Consider the following 16,734-nt stretch of genomic DNA (forward strand, 5'->3'; position numbering starts at 1 on the left):
TAAAATAAAATGATTAGTGAGGGAAGAGTAGCATAAAAAAAGGCATACTACAAATTATTCATAACTGTGATGGGAAACAACACTTGTTGGGAAAGTAAAATTAATGCTCAGAAAAAAAATTATAGCTCAGAAAAAAAATTACAAACTAAGGTGGAAAGTAAAAACTTAATTCATTATCATTAAAATGGACATTTTGTACTTAAAATATACCTGGGTTTATTCTTCCTCTAGTTGAGCCACTTTTTGTACTTTTGAGGGCTTCAGTCGTATACATGTTACAGTCGTAGGGTTTTTGGCCAACTATAATACATACACTGAATAACGAGTGGGGATAGGGTGGCCGTGCTAGATGGGCATGTTTTGTCTTCTTCTTGGCGAATCTAACCAAAATGCCGTTAACATGCCGATTTATGCGGTTCAAGCCGCTGCTTTACAAACCTGATAGTGCAGCGTCCTCGGTTCACTGCCTCAGCCATTCAAAAACCGTCTCATTTTTATCCTTAGTATATTAGCCTTTTTCTAAACAAAACTTAGTTGCCACGGAGCCGCGAGCGAAAAACAACAATTTTCATATCGTGTGCAACTTCAGTTCGGCTTTGGCAAATTATATAATTGGGCTTAAGAACTATCCAAAAGGTGAGCCGAGTTTCAAGGCTAAGTTTACAGTATTCTTTCTAAGTTTTGCCTCTTTACGCTGTCGATTTGACTCGCAGCGAAAAACATCGTAAAAGTTATCGGCATTCTATGGTTTCGTTGAGGTGTCCGCTGACCAGTAAAATACTGTATCGGATTTAATTAGCATCAAATTAACGCATACAAGCGGTCAAAGTAGGGCCTATTTACCTATCGTGAGATGAAGGAAATCAAGGCCTGGTATCACAGCCAGCTAACCCCTTGAAACGCGATTAAGATACCATTATGCCTCCTAAACGAGATTTTAGATCGAAAAAAAATTTGAATTTAGTAACTTTCAAAGGGGGAAAAGCTGTGAGGAAGGCGAAGTTTAGTGTTCCTGTTCGATATGCAGCCCAACAATTTATTGATTCAACGCCTGTGACCGCCGGATCTTTGAACGCTGGCAGAGGTTTTTCTCCAGATCAAGAGAACCTTCCCCATATTGACGAACCTCATGGCTTAAGAACTAAAAAAAATCATAGGTTACAAAAGTACGGCTGAGGCGCAAGCTGAAAGCTTACCATGAAAGGAAAGCCACGCTGGCTGCGTCCTGGCTCAATGCAAGAGAGCTGCTTGTCTCAGCACTCTTGACAAGACAGGCTTTGCCTTTGGAGCAGATGTGTGTCATTGCTTTTTGCGAAGAAAAGGCATGCGGCAGATGCCTTGACTGCAGTCCTGGGCACTTTATGTGTGAAAAGCACATCAATTTGGTTCACGCAGGAGGTAGATCACTTCATCACCCAGAAGTTTGGAAGGTGAATTTAAGTTTTTTAGAGCACAATCTCGTCAGCTACTTTAAATATTCAATTATGTTGTGAAACCCAATTGCATGTCTACTCTGGCCGTTTGCCAGTTTCGTTTGTTGTATGTTGTCTTGTGGTTTTATTTCAGGGCGGCATCCTTTCCTCTTTTTTCTTAGTGTTACTGCACTATTACTTTTTAAAACTTATGTAGTTTTTCTCAACTTCAATATGTGTATTATGTCAGTAAAACCTGTCCCATTTTTGTACAGAGGAAAAAGCGAGAGCAGGGAGCATTATGTTTTCTTGCAATTGTACATGTAAGTTTCCCTGGATTCAGAACGTAGTTAAGTCTGTTTTTGGAAATTTTGAAAGAGTTGGCTGATTAAAGGGGTATGTGATTTATAGTCACCTAATAACAAAGGATATAGTATACTGTTAGGATGAAAGATTTGTACCATATCAGTTTGATGAGTGTGTCTGGACTACACCTCACAACTTGGATCATGGATATGTGTGTGATATTATAGCTGTTGGTTTGCATGGTAAGTAACTGACAGCAGTGCAATTTGTAACTATTATATTTGGAGATAGGTTCCATTTTTTCTTGTTCTTTTCTTTTATTTAAATGTTTAGGTTACCTCTTCTAGGAAGGTCTTTGTTTCTGTTTTTACTGGTTTTAAGGTGTTGATTATATTGATTTAGAAAGTTTTGTAACAAGGACATTACAGAGAGTAACTGATAAGTTAACTGCAAATTTTCCATTACTAAGTCTGGTTTATTTTAACCTAGACAGGTGTCTGTATATTGCAGAAGCTTGTATTTTAGTTTTTTTTCATTTTCATGAGAATAACTATCACTCTTTTGAGCATGGATGGGAATTGATAAACAATAGAAGAAGAGCAGCATGGACACACTCTGTTGTTTGTCTTTGTACAGGGAAGCAGCATCTCATTAAAATCAAATGCTGTGAGCATGAGCCAGAAGCTATAACCCTGGTCAGGAATGGTTTCTGGCCATCTACACCAAAACAACCCCAGGTAGCCTTTGACCTTGGATTCATGGTCCTGCTCCAATACATTTTCCTAGAATGTAGGGTATCTTTAAAGTCAATTTGTCAGGCACTACAACGGTTGGTCCCACCTGCTTCCAAGGTTTACGTAAGTATTCATTTAGAAGTGTTTTATCTTATGCTCAGGAATACAATTTTTTTTCTTAAGTTATACAATAAATAAATGATTTGTTCTTCTGTAGAATAAGGACATCTACCGGCTCCTTGTTGGAGATTGTTTCTGTGAGTTCCGGTTTATGTCCAGCAGGTTGACCAATCTGAAGTATTTCAATCCTCGTTATGAGAATGATCATGAATGTCCTACATGTCCTAAGGTTTGTGTAGAGTTATCCTTCAGTGACTAATGTCTACCATGATAGTAAATCTAAGAAAATCATTGTATATATAGGCATAATGAATGACGTGATATTACTTTACACAAGAAACATCAATTTGGATCTTCTCAGCAGGAGCTATTTCCTCATTTTTTAATTTATTTTGGCTTAAGAAATATTTCAAACATGACATTTTTAATTTTGCTTTTTTGCATTTGATTATAGAAGAATGGAAGTTTATTTGTCTCCATTGATGCATTGTTTGGATGTGTCCGCAAATGCAGTGCTGGAACCAGTGGAAAGTCTTCCAATCATGGAGAGGAACTGTTTATTAGCCAAGAAAAAGTAGATAGGTTTCTAGCTAATTACAGGAAAAGACCAAGCAGCAAGTCAACGGTGTGTTAACTAGGACTATCTTTTCCCCTCATTTTGTGTGTTGTTGCTTTATTCTTACCTTTTGTTACCCATTATTACTTATGCTACTACTCAACCATTGCAACGAGATACCAAAAGTAACAATTATGTTCATTGCATGTAATACTGTAAAACATTGCATGTTTTTTTTTGCATGATTTGTTTGTTTTGTTTTTTGCATGTTTTTTTTTTTTTTTTTTGGGTAATTTTAAGTGTTATTTTATTTTTAACTTGTAATTAGTTGATTAAGTCAGGGCCACAAATTTATTAGCCTGTGGCTATTACGTGCTACCCTGTATAAATAAAGTCTTTATTATTTTTATTATTATTATTATTATATATGAAGGTGTTGTATTAATCAAATATAGTACAGTTTGAAGAGTTGGTTAATTTGGTTCTGGCTGCTTATAAGTCTGCCCAAAATACATGTAGCTCTAATATATTGTTAGTTTGTTATGTTAACTTTACAGGAACCTTATGAATTTTCAGGTTAAGAACAGTACATAACCTTTATTGCAGCCCTCTCTTTTCTTTGATTTTATCCTTTTTTTTTCAAGTAAAGTTTGTTTCTTCTTTTTTTGTAATTAATTTATGGTCTTTAGAGGTAATATATTGATACATGCTTGCACAATAAACTCTGCCAAGGGTATCTACCATCACTCTTGCTGGTCCCAAGCCCAAATAAAAGAGGAGAGGTTGTCAAGCAGTAAATTTATTTTGTTGTCTAAGTTTTGAATTTGATTACAAATTGAGAAGTGATGATTGTTTTCTGCTAATTTTTTCCTTGCCTTCTTTTCCATCATGTGATTTTTAATTTCTAATTGCACTAGTCCATTCCAAAACACATGTTGCTCAAATATATTGTTAGTTTGCTAGTATGTAAACTTTACAGGAACCTTGTGAATTGTAAGCTTCAAGAACAATACTGAACTGTTTTTTATCTTCATTAAGTATGGTTTAATTTGAAACCTTCAAATGGAAAGGTGTGAAGGAAGTTGAAGATTTAAGTTAAAATTTTTTTGTTGTAGGAGCAATGTAACCAGTTTCAAGCTGGGTCCAATCTCCGCTCCAAAAACAAATCAACAAAGCTGGATGAGACGGCCCTCTTTGGAGGAGGCTGTAAGCATGAAGTGCTACTCAAGTTTTTCAGCTTAAGGAGAGGAGAAGAGTATGTACATGCAAAATGAAATATATACTAAAACTTAATTTACATTTTGGTTTGGCTATTGTCAAGCAATATGTAATTTATAGAGTTAGTTAATGTTAAATTGTAAGATGTAAAAATTCAGAGACAAGTTACTTTGAATTCTTAGTAGCAAATTCACATGACCAATGTTGGGTCCCAAAGAAAGATTTTTTTGTGTGTTACTTATGTACAGCTGTATAGTGTAACCCTGTGTTATAAACCAATTACATTAGGGCACTCAATGAAACTAGGGCATGATTTAATTACAGCATGCAAATGGTTATTAATGATGATTATAATTTTATCAAAGAAGATTGGAAATGCTGTGTATTTGCTGAAATAAATTAAAAATCATGTACAAGACAAAGCTATCAACATTCGCTTCTTTTATGATATTGCATGTGTGCTGGATACACATTTGAGAGTAAGATTTTTTTTGCAGTTTTATTTCAACTGAAATCTTTGTCATGGTACTCTAGTGAATGAATGAATGAATCTTTATTAAGTCATAAGATAAATAATCACATATCCTATGTTACAACATTGAAAGAATATATATATATAAATTACAGAGAAAATCGAGATAAAAATTATAAGACTAGATTATGTTTAAAAATTAAGCAATTGACAAACGTGTTTTTGAACCTATCAGTGTTTATTTTTGGATGGTGACTTGTCTCTTTCCTCAGATTGTACTTGGTTGATTTCTTTTTTGGCATTATAGCTCTTAAAGGGTGTATTGTATTATTGAAAACATTCTTGAAGATACGTGTGTCCTGTTGATCTAACAATTCATAAACATTAATGTGGTCGGATGTATACTTGCGCTTATAACAACGATCTAAGAAATATTGGATTGTTGTTAATTCGGAATTTACAGTGCCAAATACGGACAGCCCGTATAATATATTTGGTAGAACCAGATTTAGAAACAGATGGTCTACCTCGGCCTGATTGTACCCTTCTTTCCTTAAAGTTCTTAAAATGAACAGGCACTTGTTTGCTTTGATTAATTTTTCCCGAATATGTGTTATAAACCTACTATCTTCCTGAAATGTTACCCCTAAAATAGTAAGCTCTTTTGTCTGTGGTATTCCAGACACAATCGGAAACTCTATTGTACAACCTTTCTTGCGGAAAATGATTTCCTTGCACTTAGATGGATTGCTACACATACCATTACTTCTAGACCACCGGGAAAACTGATTAATCAGTGCGATAGAATTGTCATTATCACCTATCACAGGCGAGATAATGGTTGTATCATCTGCATATTTTACCAGCACGCTCTTATTGTCCAAGTGTATCTCTAAATCACTGAGAAAGACATTGAACAAGTGGGGCCCGCTGACACTTCCTTGGGTGGTACCTTTGTTGACCCTTTTCCATTTACCAATAAACCCATTTCTAATGACTCTCTGCTGCCTGTCTTCCAAAAAGCTTAGATACCAGTTAACTATAAAAGGATTTAGGGGGAGTTGCTTCAATTTGTGTGAGAGGAGATCGTGTTTCACACCATCAAAAGCCTTGCTGAAATCCATAGCGAATAGGCATACCGCTTTGCACTCTGGGATATCAAGATATTGATTGACAGTATGTTGGATAGTCAGTAGAGCATTGGTACAGCTCCCTCCCTCTATGTTTACAAACTATGAGATCCCAGAATGTTCATCGAAGGTCTCCCTTGCGTGTGTTCCTAAGACAGCTTTCTCAAAGCACCTTGCGATGACAGGTGTCACATTTATTCCGCAGAAGTCTGATATTCCCTTAGGTAGATCAACCTTCGGCAAGGGGTTCAGGTCTGACTTTTTCCAAGAGACAGGCCAGGCTTGTGTTCTAAGAGACAGATTCCAAATCCTGGTGATAACTGGAACGAATAGCTCGGCGTGGTCTTTCCATATAGTATACGGGATGCCATCTGGTCCGGTTGCTGTTTTCTTTATACGCATAAGAGAATTCAGGACTTGTCGCTCTGAGATTTCTGGGACTTCCTGATCTTCACTAATCTCCAGAGGTGTTGGCTTTATGTAGGCGGGGTCAGTACATAGGTCACCAAAGTAGTCATTTAACGTGTTGAGTTTGTAGTGGCCAAGAGATAGAGAAATCACCGGCTTGCGGCGCTGAGATGTTTTATCCACTTTTTTCCACCAATCCCGAGTTCCAATAGAGGCGATGAAGTCCCTTCTGTTTCCGAAAATCACTTCAGAGATCCTTTTATTCATAACTTTAAGACGGTCTTGATTACTGAGTGATATGCGTGATTTGGCTTGTATCATCGATCGAACGAGCGGAGTCATCCAGCCCGGGTCTCTTGATGACATGCGCACCGTTTTCAGAGGCATGCAGCTATTCAGGTGCCCTAGGATGGTATTTTTAAGCCTACCAACCACTTCATCGACATCAGTTTCCTGTATCACATCATCCCAGTTTTCCTTCGCTAACGCGATATACAGATCACGCTTTCTATGAGCCCTTTGGTCACGCACGTATACTTTACGGCGGATAGGTGGAAGCTTTATACCGGGTGGTAAAATAACTCCCATGTGATCCGTCTTGGAGAGCATGTGAAAGGGATAGCACTTTGAAAAGAGATCCGTGCGGTTCGTGAAACAATTGTCCAAACAAGAATTCCCTCTGGTGGGGAAATTAACCAGAGCATTCCAACCAGACATTTCTTCGAAGCGTTTGATATCCAGTTTGTTGATATCGCCACCGCTCAACACAACTGTTTGTGGATGTTTGTCTAGTACATTATCCACGGTATTTACAAGATGATTCATTAGATCGATCTCTACATAATGAAATTTTGGAGGATGATAAACTCCACATATTACAAATCGATGTCCCTTGGGAAGTCGCAGAGTTATACAAATTAATTCATAAAGACTAGAGCGGTAAACATCCTCTACTGCAAGATTGTTCCTGATGCATATAGCAATCCCACCCTTATTGCGCATATCTCTGCCATTCCAATTTCTGTCTCTACGAAAGATGGAATAGTTCTCAATATTTACAATCGCATCCGGTTGTGCCGGTTTGAGGTGTGTTTCCGATACGACACAAACATCAATATCTTTAGATCGTAAGTCAGCCTCAAGTCCAACCACCGCACGCACTCTGTTCTTAGTTTTTGAGAGACTGCAAATATTGATGAACATACACTTGGGAACGGCAAACTTGGAGCAATGGGTAGATGATTTAGTAGGCTCTCGAGGAATAGCTGTAAGATATCTGTTCTTAGCGGGATCTTGGATGCGATAAGGTCTAGCAAACCGCCGCGTTTTAACAACTTCAATGGGTCGACATCTGTCGGAGTGTTGCGATGCAGAGATATTTTTAGTAATTTTCCCCAATCTTCGTAATCCCGGACCTCTGTATTTCAGAATTCCCAGGGATTTAAGGGTATCGAAAACATGAGGCCCAGGTCGGCCCGCCGAGCGTCTCAGCGAAAGTAGCCTGTCACGATTGTGAGAGCAATGGATTCTGGCTGACCCAATTGCAGGTTGACAAGCAGAGTCCGAGGAGTTGGAGCTCTGTTTTCGTTTACCGTGGTCATTATCCACTTCTTCAGGTCCAGGATGTGGATGGACATCATATTAACAGTAATGTCGAGCACAACAAACTTCTCAGGGGCGGCCAGGAAAACCATGCCTCGACTGTCCCATTTCACCATAGCCTTTCTTACCCGGAGATTTCGAGACCGGGATACTCTCAGCTCAAATCTAGCCATCCAACTAATGCATCTTGATGTTAAAGATTGATTTCGATAAGCTCTTTCGACTGTTATCATAGTTATATAGGTAAATATATAGAAAACTGCAATAGCTCTAAAGAGCGTGGCAGCCATATTGGCATGCATCTAGTATTTTTGCTTGTTAAACGATTGTTGTATTGTTTTATCTGCACTGTAGAATATGCACCAGGAAAAATTGCTTGAAAATGTTACTCTTGCTATACCAGCATTTCACTGCTATGGACACAAAGTTTCTTGTCAGGTATTTTGAAAGATATGCCCATTGAATACTTTTGAGGAGTTAATAGTTATTGTAGAACGCATGCATCCTTACTTCAAAACAGCTAATGTTTTCATGATTCATTTTTTGTTCTTTTGCATTATAACACTAGGTCAACTACAGCGGAAGAAGGCTAGAAGGATTTGGGTTGAGTGATGGCGAGGTGATGAAGAGATTGTGGTCTTACTTAAGGCCAACAGCAAAAGTAAGGAAAGAAATGACTCCGGCCCATCGAGTTGATACCTTAACTGACTTCTTGATGCACTGCGCAAAAAAGTCCATTTTGAACCTTGGTAATGTTGCTGTCAATCTTCACGTTTTACAAAAACGGTCATAACCAGAATATATCCTTTTTGTGACCGATTTCAGTTGTGATGTTTTCGTAAACCAGTCGTTACGTAAACCAGTCGTTTTCGTAAACCACTCTGTAATTTATATTCATATATTTTTCTCGGTATATTAGCATCTCTATTGGAAGAGGCCTAACAAGCCTCATTTTCATCCGAGTTTAAATAAAGTCATCATCATCATCTTGCTGTTTTTGACTGATTCTTTTTTTCCCAATAATTTAGGGGAACGACTTCGTGACCATTTGAAGAAAGCAGTGGAAATGGAGAAAGAAACTGAAGAGCAACTAAATTTGCTTCTTGAGAAGTTGAACGAAACAGGTTGGGGTTTGATTTTAATATCTGTCATTTTTTTATGTTATCTATCCAATATATAGGGATGTCGAGATGATGATACAGCCCCGTTTTACTATTGATTTTTGGTGTTTTTTTTCCATTACCAAGGTATTAAGGTGGACATATCCAGCATCTCAGAGTGGAGTATGAGGGAAAAATCTACGGCTAACAAAGCGTCCAGCGCAAGAAAAGCTAGTACGTACAAATTTTCCGTTTAACTAGGATGGAGATCAGGTGTGGTTAATGTTATCCGAGTTGGCATATTTTTTGAGGGGAAGCTATTTGGATTGGCTCCTCGCCTTTAACGACCAATAACAAAAATTGGTTATAGATAATTGTTTTAAGTGCTAAAGAGGAACATAATGAACTACAAATTACAAATATGATTACAAATATTTAGGATTTGACGTTTTCTTCTTGAAAGGTTCGTCACCAGATGATTACCCAGGCAAGTTGAGGCAGTTCCTCTGTGTACGGTATGAAGTGGCATGAGGATTTGGTTTTCATATAATGCAGTTTACTCCAAATGTGCAACTCATGATTTAGTTTCTGAATTTTGCAAGAATTATGTCACTTTTTGGTCCATCGCCAGGCTCTCTGTCATTCATCTCCATATTTCTGAAATTTTTGCACTGAATTTTTCACACCGTTCATTTACAGAACAAAACCTGCAAAAATGCTCCCTGGGATCTGAAACTTGGAAAATATTGACCGATCAGCTTGACAGGTATGAAACCATCTTTTGGATCCTGCAAGTTACTCTCCTAGTCTGGGAACTAAGTTATATTTACGTCCAAATATTAGAACAGTTTTCAAGTGAGATCTGCCAAAACAAAACAAAAGTAATCATTTCTAGCCACAACATCTACAAATAGCTAATCATACTACGAGACTGTTATAGTGTAAATGAACTAGGGTTTAATTAATGTTATAGTGTTAATGAATTAGGATTTAAATAATAGGAACCATCACTAGGTGTAAGATACATGACATGAGAGGTCCCAGAGAGTAAACATATATAGCTAAGTTGCATGCATATTGAGGTTGTGATATATTGTGTAACTGTAGTTAGGGTAGTGATTATTAAAGTTCGGTCGGCCGTTTTAACCAAGGATTGGCGTCACTTTTCTGCAGTAAGACACAACAACTGGCGACGAGGATGGCTGAAGGAGAAGAACCGACCAATCCGACGGCACAACATACAGTGGTAGTGAATTCGCTCATCGGTCGAGTTGAGGAGTTTGTACCGGGCTCAGACTGGAAGCATTATGTCGAGCGAATGGAAATGTTCTTCGAGGTCAACAATGTGTTGGAAGCAAAAAAGGTACCAACAATACTTACCTTAATGGGTGATAAGATGTATGCGTTACTTAGAAGCATTGTATCTCCAAGAAGGCCGAAAGATTTGTCTTTTGCGGAAAGTGTGGATAATTTGGCCAAGCACCTGGATCCGAAGCCGATAGTCATAGTCGAGTGTTTCAAGTTCCACAAGCCGGAACAGCAAGAGTCAGAAGCAATAAGAGATTTCGTTGCTAGATTGAAAAAGTTGGCTGAGACTTGTGAGTTTGGCGGTTATCGTGAAGAGGCAATTCGGGATCGATTCGTATGTGGTTTAAAGGAGCCAACGATTCAACACAAGTTACTCGCGGTAGCGGACTTAACTTTACAAACGGCTGTCGAGAGGGCGTGTGCTGCGGAACTGACCGACAAGGAAACCACTGCATTGCATGGAGGAAGTGTGGAAGAAGTAAAAAAAGTGGCAGGTACATTTCCTGAGTGCTTTCGTTGTGGAAAAGTCAATCACTCGTCGGACATGTGTTTCTTTCGCAATTCCAAGTGTCATGGTTGTCAAAAGGTGGGTCACATTGTGAAGAAATGTCCTGAGAAGGAGCAAAAACCTGAAAATGGGAAGAAAAAGTGGAACGCAAAGTCGAAATTTGGGGAAAAAAAGAAGAAACAGCAGAAGGTTCGTTTCATCGAAGAAGATGTGGCAGTCAGGCAATCAGTGAGCGGAAGAAATGATTGGCCCATTTTTACAGTCTCAGACTCCCGTGGAACGCGTAAAGAGTTTATTGTACGAGTAGCAATCAATGGGAAAACTGTGGACATGGAACTTGACACTGGAGCTTCTGTAACTATCATTCCCAAGAGTATTTGGACTGATGTTCTCGCGTCAAAACCTGTGGAACGCACAGACGTGAAACTACGAAGTTATTCTGGTCACGAAATTCCTGTTGTTGGAGAAGCTAGAGTTCAAGTAGCATACCGCGATCAAGAAGCAGTATTACCGGTTGTTATCACAGGAAATGATGGTCCAGTGTTAATGGGTTGCGATTGGCTGTCCGTGTTGAAGTTGGACTGGGGACAGATCAAGCAGATTTCCTTAGAATCGGTTAACCAGTTGGACTCGCTTCGAACGAAGTATTCATCGTTATTTGATGGTAATCTGGGAACCATTAAAGGAGTTACTGCACATTTGAAGCTTAAAGAAAACGCAGTGCCGCAGTTCTTTAAACCCAGACCAGTACCGTTCGTGTTAAAAGAGAAGATTGCTGACGAACTTCAAAGACTGGAAAAGATCGGTGTGCTGGAAAAAGTGGATTTTTCGGATTGGGCCACGCCCATCGTCCTCGTGCTGAAACCTGACGACAGTGTTCGAATCTGTGGTGATTACAAGGTAACGATTAACCCTGTTTTGGATGTACCAGAACACCCAATGCCTACGGCTGATGACCTGTTCACCCAGTTAAATGGAGGGGAAAAGTTTACCAAGCTGGACTTGTCTTCAGCGTACCAGCAAGTGCTTTTGGATGAGGAATCGAGACAGTACGTAACGATCAATACTCACCTTGGCCTATTCCGATACACCCGTCTTCCCTTTGGTGTGGCGTCTAGTCCTGCAATTTTTCAGAAGATAATGGATTCAGTCATCACTGGTCTTCAGGGTGTTGGTGGTATTCTCGATGATCTCATTATCACTGGCTCAAATGATGAAGCACATTTTCGCAATCTAGAAGGCGCTTTGGAGCGAATGAGCTGCATGGGAATAAAGTTGAAGAAAGAAAAGTGTGTGTTTATGAAGCCATCAGTAGAATACTTCGCTTTTGTGGTGGATCGTGATGGTATTCACCCATCTCCTCGTAAGGTTCAAGCTATTCAAGAGGTGCCAGTACCGGGGAACCCAACGGAAATGAAATCCTTTCTGGGATTGATTAATTAATATCGCAGATTTATTCCTGACATGGCTACCCTGGCTCAGCCCTTGAATCGTTTATTAGTGGAGAACATTCCGTGGAAATGGTCAAAACAATGTCAAGAAGCATTTCAGAAGCTAAAAGGCTTTTTGCAATCTGCACCTTTGCTGGCACATTACGATGCAAAGAAGCCGGTGCGACTGGCAGTTGATTCGTCGTCTTTTGGATTAGGAGCTGTGTTGTCACATTTCTGAGGATGGCGAAGAGAAGCCGATAGCTTTTGCATCCCGTACTCTTTCCTCGAGTGAACAGAACTATTCAATGATTGAAAAGGAGGCTTTGGCAATTATCTTTGGTGTAAAAAAGTTTCACCAGTACCTGTTTGGTCGACGATTTACTTTGCTGACAGATCACAAACCCCTAACCTACATCCTTGGTCCGAAACGTGGGATTCCAGTCCTTGCCGCGTCTCACCTACAGCGATGGTCCATTCAACTGGCAGCTTACACTTATGACATTGAATATCGTGCGTCTAAGAACCATGGAAATGCAGACGCATTGTCTCGCTTGCCTAGGAAAACCATTGAAGAAGCTGACGACTGGTCGATAGAGGGAGATCAAGTCAACAAAGTTCGAATTGAAGGTACACCCATTACAGCAACCAGAATCAGAGAGGCTACAAGAAGTGATCCTGTTATGTCACGTGTCTTACATTACGTATTGCATGGTTGGCCAGCAGAAGAGAATACGCCAGAGGAACTCAAATTTTATCGCGCCAAACGTGAAGAGTTTACAGTTGAGGATGGTTGTTTGTTGCGTGGTACAAGAGTAGTGATACCCTCTAGATATCGACAGGAGGTGCTGTCTGAATTACATCTTAACCACCCAGGAATGGTGCGAATGAAGTCTTTGGCACGATTGCAAGTCTGGTGGCCAAACCTGGACAGTGACATCCAACAGACCGTGAGAGATTGCATTGATTGTCAAGCCAACCGTTGTAGGGCGCCTTTTAAGGTGGTCAACCCATGGATCTGGCCTACTCGCCCGTGGCAGCGTTTACATGTGGATTTTGCTGGACTATTCAATGGAGGAGTGTTTCTTATAGTGGTTGATGTCAAGTCTAAGTGGATGGAAGTGATTCAAATGTCCTCCACCAGTGCCTACGCCACAATTGGAGCTCTACGCGGCTTGTTTGCTACGCATGGCTTGCCGGAGGAGATAGTGGCCGACAATGGTCCGCAGTTTGTCGCAGGGGAAATGAAAGATTTCTTAACTTCCAATGGTGTTCGCCTGTGTTTGTCTTCACCATATCATCCTGCATCCAATGGTGAAGCTGAACATGCAGTTCGGACATTTAAGGAAGCCATGAGAGTTATGAAGAATGAACCGGGTACCCAAACGCAGAAATTGGCTCGATTCCTTTTGAGCTACCGAACCACGCCTCATACTGCCACTGGGTGTCCACCAGCAGAAATTTTGATGGGTCGCAGATTGAGAACAAGGCTTGAGTTGCTTAGACCCAACTTGTCTGCACGGATGGAAAAAAAGTCGAGGAGGATAAATCCCATGGTTCGACGCGGTTTTGAGATTGGTGAACCTTTCATGGTGAAGGATTATCGTAATCGTGGATCCGCTTGGACTAAGGGGGTTGTTCAAGATCGACTGGGTCCGGTCACATACCGAGTGCAAGTTGAAAAGTTGCTCTGGAAAAGACATGTCGATCAGTTGCGAGAACTAGCTGGCTCAAAGGTAGCCGATGTTCAGCCGAATAGCTGTGAATTACCAGAGATCGAGTTGCCTGAGAAGGTAGATGCAAGTGTGTCTGTTACAAATCAAGACCTATCGCCTGAACAACAGTCTATGCCAAATGGGAGGTCAACCAAGCCCTGGGTTGAAGTCGCACCACCTGGACAGAGTATTACACTAGAAGATGTTAGGAATAATACTGTTCCTGAAGAGCCCAGACGTCGTTCAACTAGAATTCGATCGAAACCTAAACGTTTAATTGAAGAGATGTAGTTGAACATTGAACCCTCAGTAGAACACTCTCAATTACGGCAATTACACGTTTCGGAATAGTTTTCACTTCGTTTTCTTTCGCTTTGCTTATTTTTCTGTTAATCTAATTTGTAGTTTAAGCGGGAGGAGATGTTATAGTGTTAATGAACTAGGGTTTAATTAATGTTATAGTGTTAATGAATTAGGATTTAAATAATAGGAACCATCACTAGGTGTAAGATACATGACATGAGAGGTCCCAGAGAGTAAACATATATAGCTAAGTTGCATGCATATTGAGGTTGTGATATATTGTGTAACTGTAGTTAGGGTAGTGATTATTAAAGTTCGGTCGGCCGTTTTAACCAAGGATTGGCGTCACTTTTCTGCAGTAAGACACAGCAGAGACCTGAAACAGTCAGGCAATCGAGCAATAAGAATTATGGACAATGGCAGTCAAACGTGCAAGTCGTTATTGGTATTTTACTTGATTCTCGCGGCGAGTTTGGCAATGGCATTGCAAAGCAATGGTATTTTACTTGATTCTCACGGATGTTTGGCAATGGCATTGCAAAGCAATGCAGAACCAAACCAAATGCAATTTAATTTCAAAAATGATTTTGGCTTCTCCACTTTTTCCCTTTCTGGCGGTAAGAGGTTGGATCAACAGCTAAAGAACCTTGAAAGCGGCCAACCCCGGTGGTCTCCGGACAGCAGCATGTATATTGCATACCTCCGCGATTTGCAAGACAAGCGTCGAGAGGACCTGTTGTTGTCCATGCATGTTAAGTGCTCAGAAAGGTGGTTTCTTTTACAACTGATGAAGAAATATGCGGGTATTGCATTGATATCTTTAGGTGTCAACATTTGTCGTCAAGAAGCCCAATTGAAGCTGTAACTGTCATATCGTAGCAACATGATAGCTGTAAATCTCGGCTTTTTATGGTATTTTGACTTTTGCCGTGTTAATTCTTCAGATGGACAAGCCATTGCAAAACGGCTTTGTAAGCAGATCACGAAGGCAACAGGAGCCATTAAACAGCTGGTCAAGGAATATACAAAACAAAACGTTGACACTTTGGATTGTAAATACCCTTCCACAATTTCAGTTGAAGACGCGTTAAACATCGACAGTCCTTTGTGGCTTGTACTTAACGATGACATCCAGTCGCATTCTACTGTCCCCTATTGTTTAAAGAGGCAACTCATTGATTTGGTCCATGTCCGCAAAAGATGCCAAGAGGAAATAGCCAACACCAAAGAAGAAATGGTCCGAATGCTCAGTCATTTCGAGGGAAAGTTGAAGGTATTGGACGCATGGTCAAAGGAGCTGATAGAACAGAAGGATTCGGAGCGAGTTCGTGCATTGCTTGCTATTGCTTGCGCTAAACTGGATGAGCTTTCCGTATTCACTCACCATCTACACGGTCTCTTTTCTGGAGGTGCTGGTGGCCATAAAGAATGTGAAGCTCAGTTTGATCTTGTAATTTTCCCTGAAGTGGATTCCGATGATGACGATGAGGAGGTTAAAAAAGATGACGATGATAACACTGATGAAGCTGACGTTGTTCAACAGCTCGGCCAAAGTGAAATCTTTGAGGACTTGCGTTCCGTTCTTTATGCCGAATACGGAAGTGACAGCGCATCCGATTCAGATAGTTCAGATTTCGACAAAGAAATATCTTAATGTTAACTTGTGAATCGTCTCAGCTGCCTGTTCCTTTTTTTTCACTCATAAACGTGAAGCTACCAACAAATGTTACCAATCTGCAAACAAAAACAAAATAAACTCTACGTTAATCAGTCAGTCACTTTGCAAGACAACTAAGAGCTCTCCTCCAGAAGTTAATGCAACCTCCTTTTCTCCTCCTTGCTGCCTTAACGCACCTTCGCCTGATCACTTTGTTGGGACGTTTTTAGCCTGTTTAAATTAAGGGCGTTCCAGCATTTTGGCCTAAGTGTTTGTACGTAAAACAATGATGAACAGTAACAATTATTTGGTGCATTTTTACGTGATTCAGTTAAGCGGAGATCAATAAAATATCCCATAAGCACCACTAGAAAGTCGCAGAAATTGGCCAATATCGCCAGATTTGATTTGTCCAAGTACCCCATGAAAATTAATAGAAAGTTACTAAAACTGGCCAATATCAAAGAAGTAAGTCCAAGTCCATATCCCATGAAAATCATAAAAAAGTTGCGGAAAGTGACTGGCACAAAATTGAAAATTGAACCAAGCCCTGTCAATAGCAATATCCCATAACAGCCGCGAGAAAGTCGCAGAAAATAAGACAAAATCACCAAAACAGATGTGTCTAAGTGTCCCATGAAAATCAGGGCCCTTTCTTGGGCAAACTTACCAAGATCGCTAAAGTGGGACCTAAATGCGGGCCAAGAGCAATATCCCATGAAAACCATAGGAAAATTTTGAAAACTGGCCAATAA

General features: G+C 40.0%; 2 protein-coding genes and 1 pseudogene across 4 annotated transcripts; 2 read left to right on the forward strand and 1 right to left on the reverse strand.

Annotated features, from left to right (window-relative positions):
- The first annotated feature begins 792 nt into the window (after nt 1-792).
- Nucleotides 793-5,167, forward strand: LOC148725737 (uncharacterized). Its single transcript, XM_088730610.1, has 6 exons — nt 793-1,430; nt 1,858-1,960; nt 2,355-2,575; nt 2,670-2,801; nt 3,027-3,197; nt 4,244-5,167. The coding sequence occupies exons 1-6, from the start codon at nt 1,293-1,295 to the stop codon at nt 4,400-4,402; spliced, it is 924 nt and encodes a 307-aa protein (XP_088586736.1). The 5' UTR covers nt 793-1,292; the 3' UTR covers nt 4,403-5,167.
- Nucleotides 4,244-16,093, forward strand: LOC148725738 (uncharacterized). Of its 3 annotated transcripts, XM_088730609.1 has the most exons (9): nt 4,244-4,383; nt 8,313-8,396; nt 8,527-8,707; nt 8,987-9,082; nt 9,206-9,292; nt 9,522-9,545; nt 9,758-9,824; nt 14,947-15,125; nt 15,267-16,093. In XM_088730609.1, the coding sequence occupies exons 2-9, from the start codon at nt 8,316-8,318 to the stop codon at nt 15,974-15,976; spliced, it is 1,425 nt and encodes a 474-aa protein (XP_088586735.1). In that variant the 5' UTR covers nt 4,244-4,383; nt 8,313-8,315; the 3' UTR covers nt 15,977-16,093. The 3 variants fall into 3 exon arrangements, with proteins under 3 accessions (XP_088586735.1, XP_088586733.1, XP_088586734.1); XM_088730607.1 differs by lacking the exons at nt 14,947-15,125; nt 15,267-16,093 and adding an exon at nt 10,232-12,318; XM_088730608.1 differs by lacking the exons at nt 4,244-4,383; nt 8,313-8,396; nt 14,947-15,125; nt 15,267-16,093 and adding an exon at nt 10,232-12,318 and having other exon boundaries at nt 8,429-8,619.
- LOC148725739 (uncharacterized) lies at nt 4,992-8,373 on the reverse strand (annotated as a pseudogene).
- Nucleotides 16,094-16,734: the final 641 nt, after the last annotated feature.

The sequence above is a fragment of the Stylophora pistillata genome, chromosome 8 (genome assembly GCF_964205215.1).
Source record: "Stylophora pistillata chromosome 8, jaStyPist1.2, whole genome shotgun sequence".
NCBI classification, from domain to species: Eukaryota; Metazoa; Cnidaria; class Anthozoa; order Scleractinia; family Pocilloporidae; genus Stylophora; species Stylophora pistillata.

Coding starts and splice junctions, on each gene's coding strand:
- LOC148725737 (XM_088730610.1), top strand. CDS start 1,293: ATGTGTGTCATTGCTTTTTGCGAAGAAAAGGCATGCGGCAGATGCCTT. Junction 2,576..2,669: donor CACCTGCTTCCAAGGTTTAC/GTAAGTATTCAT, acceptor GTTCTTCTGTAG/AATAAGGACATCTACCGGCT. Junction 3,198..4,243: donor GACCAAGCAGCAAGTCAACG/GTGTGTTAACTA, acceptor TTTTTGTTGTAG/GAGCAATGTAACCAGTTTCA.
- LOC148725738 (XM_088730607.1), top strand. CDS start 8,316: ATGCACCAGGAAAAATTGCTTGAAAATGTTACTCTTGCTATACCAGCA. Junction 8,397..8,526: donor GACACAAAGTTTCTTGTCAG/GTATTTTGAAAG, acceptor TTATAACACTAG/GTCAACTACAGCGGAAGAAG. Junction 9,825..10,231: donor TTGACCGATCAGCTTGACAG/GTATGAAACCAT, acceptor ACTTTTCTGCAG/TAAGACACAACAACTGGCGA.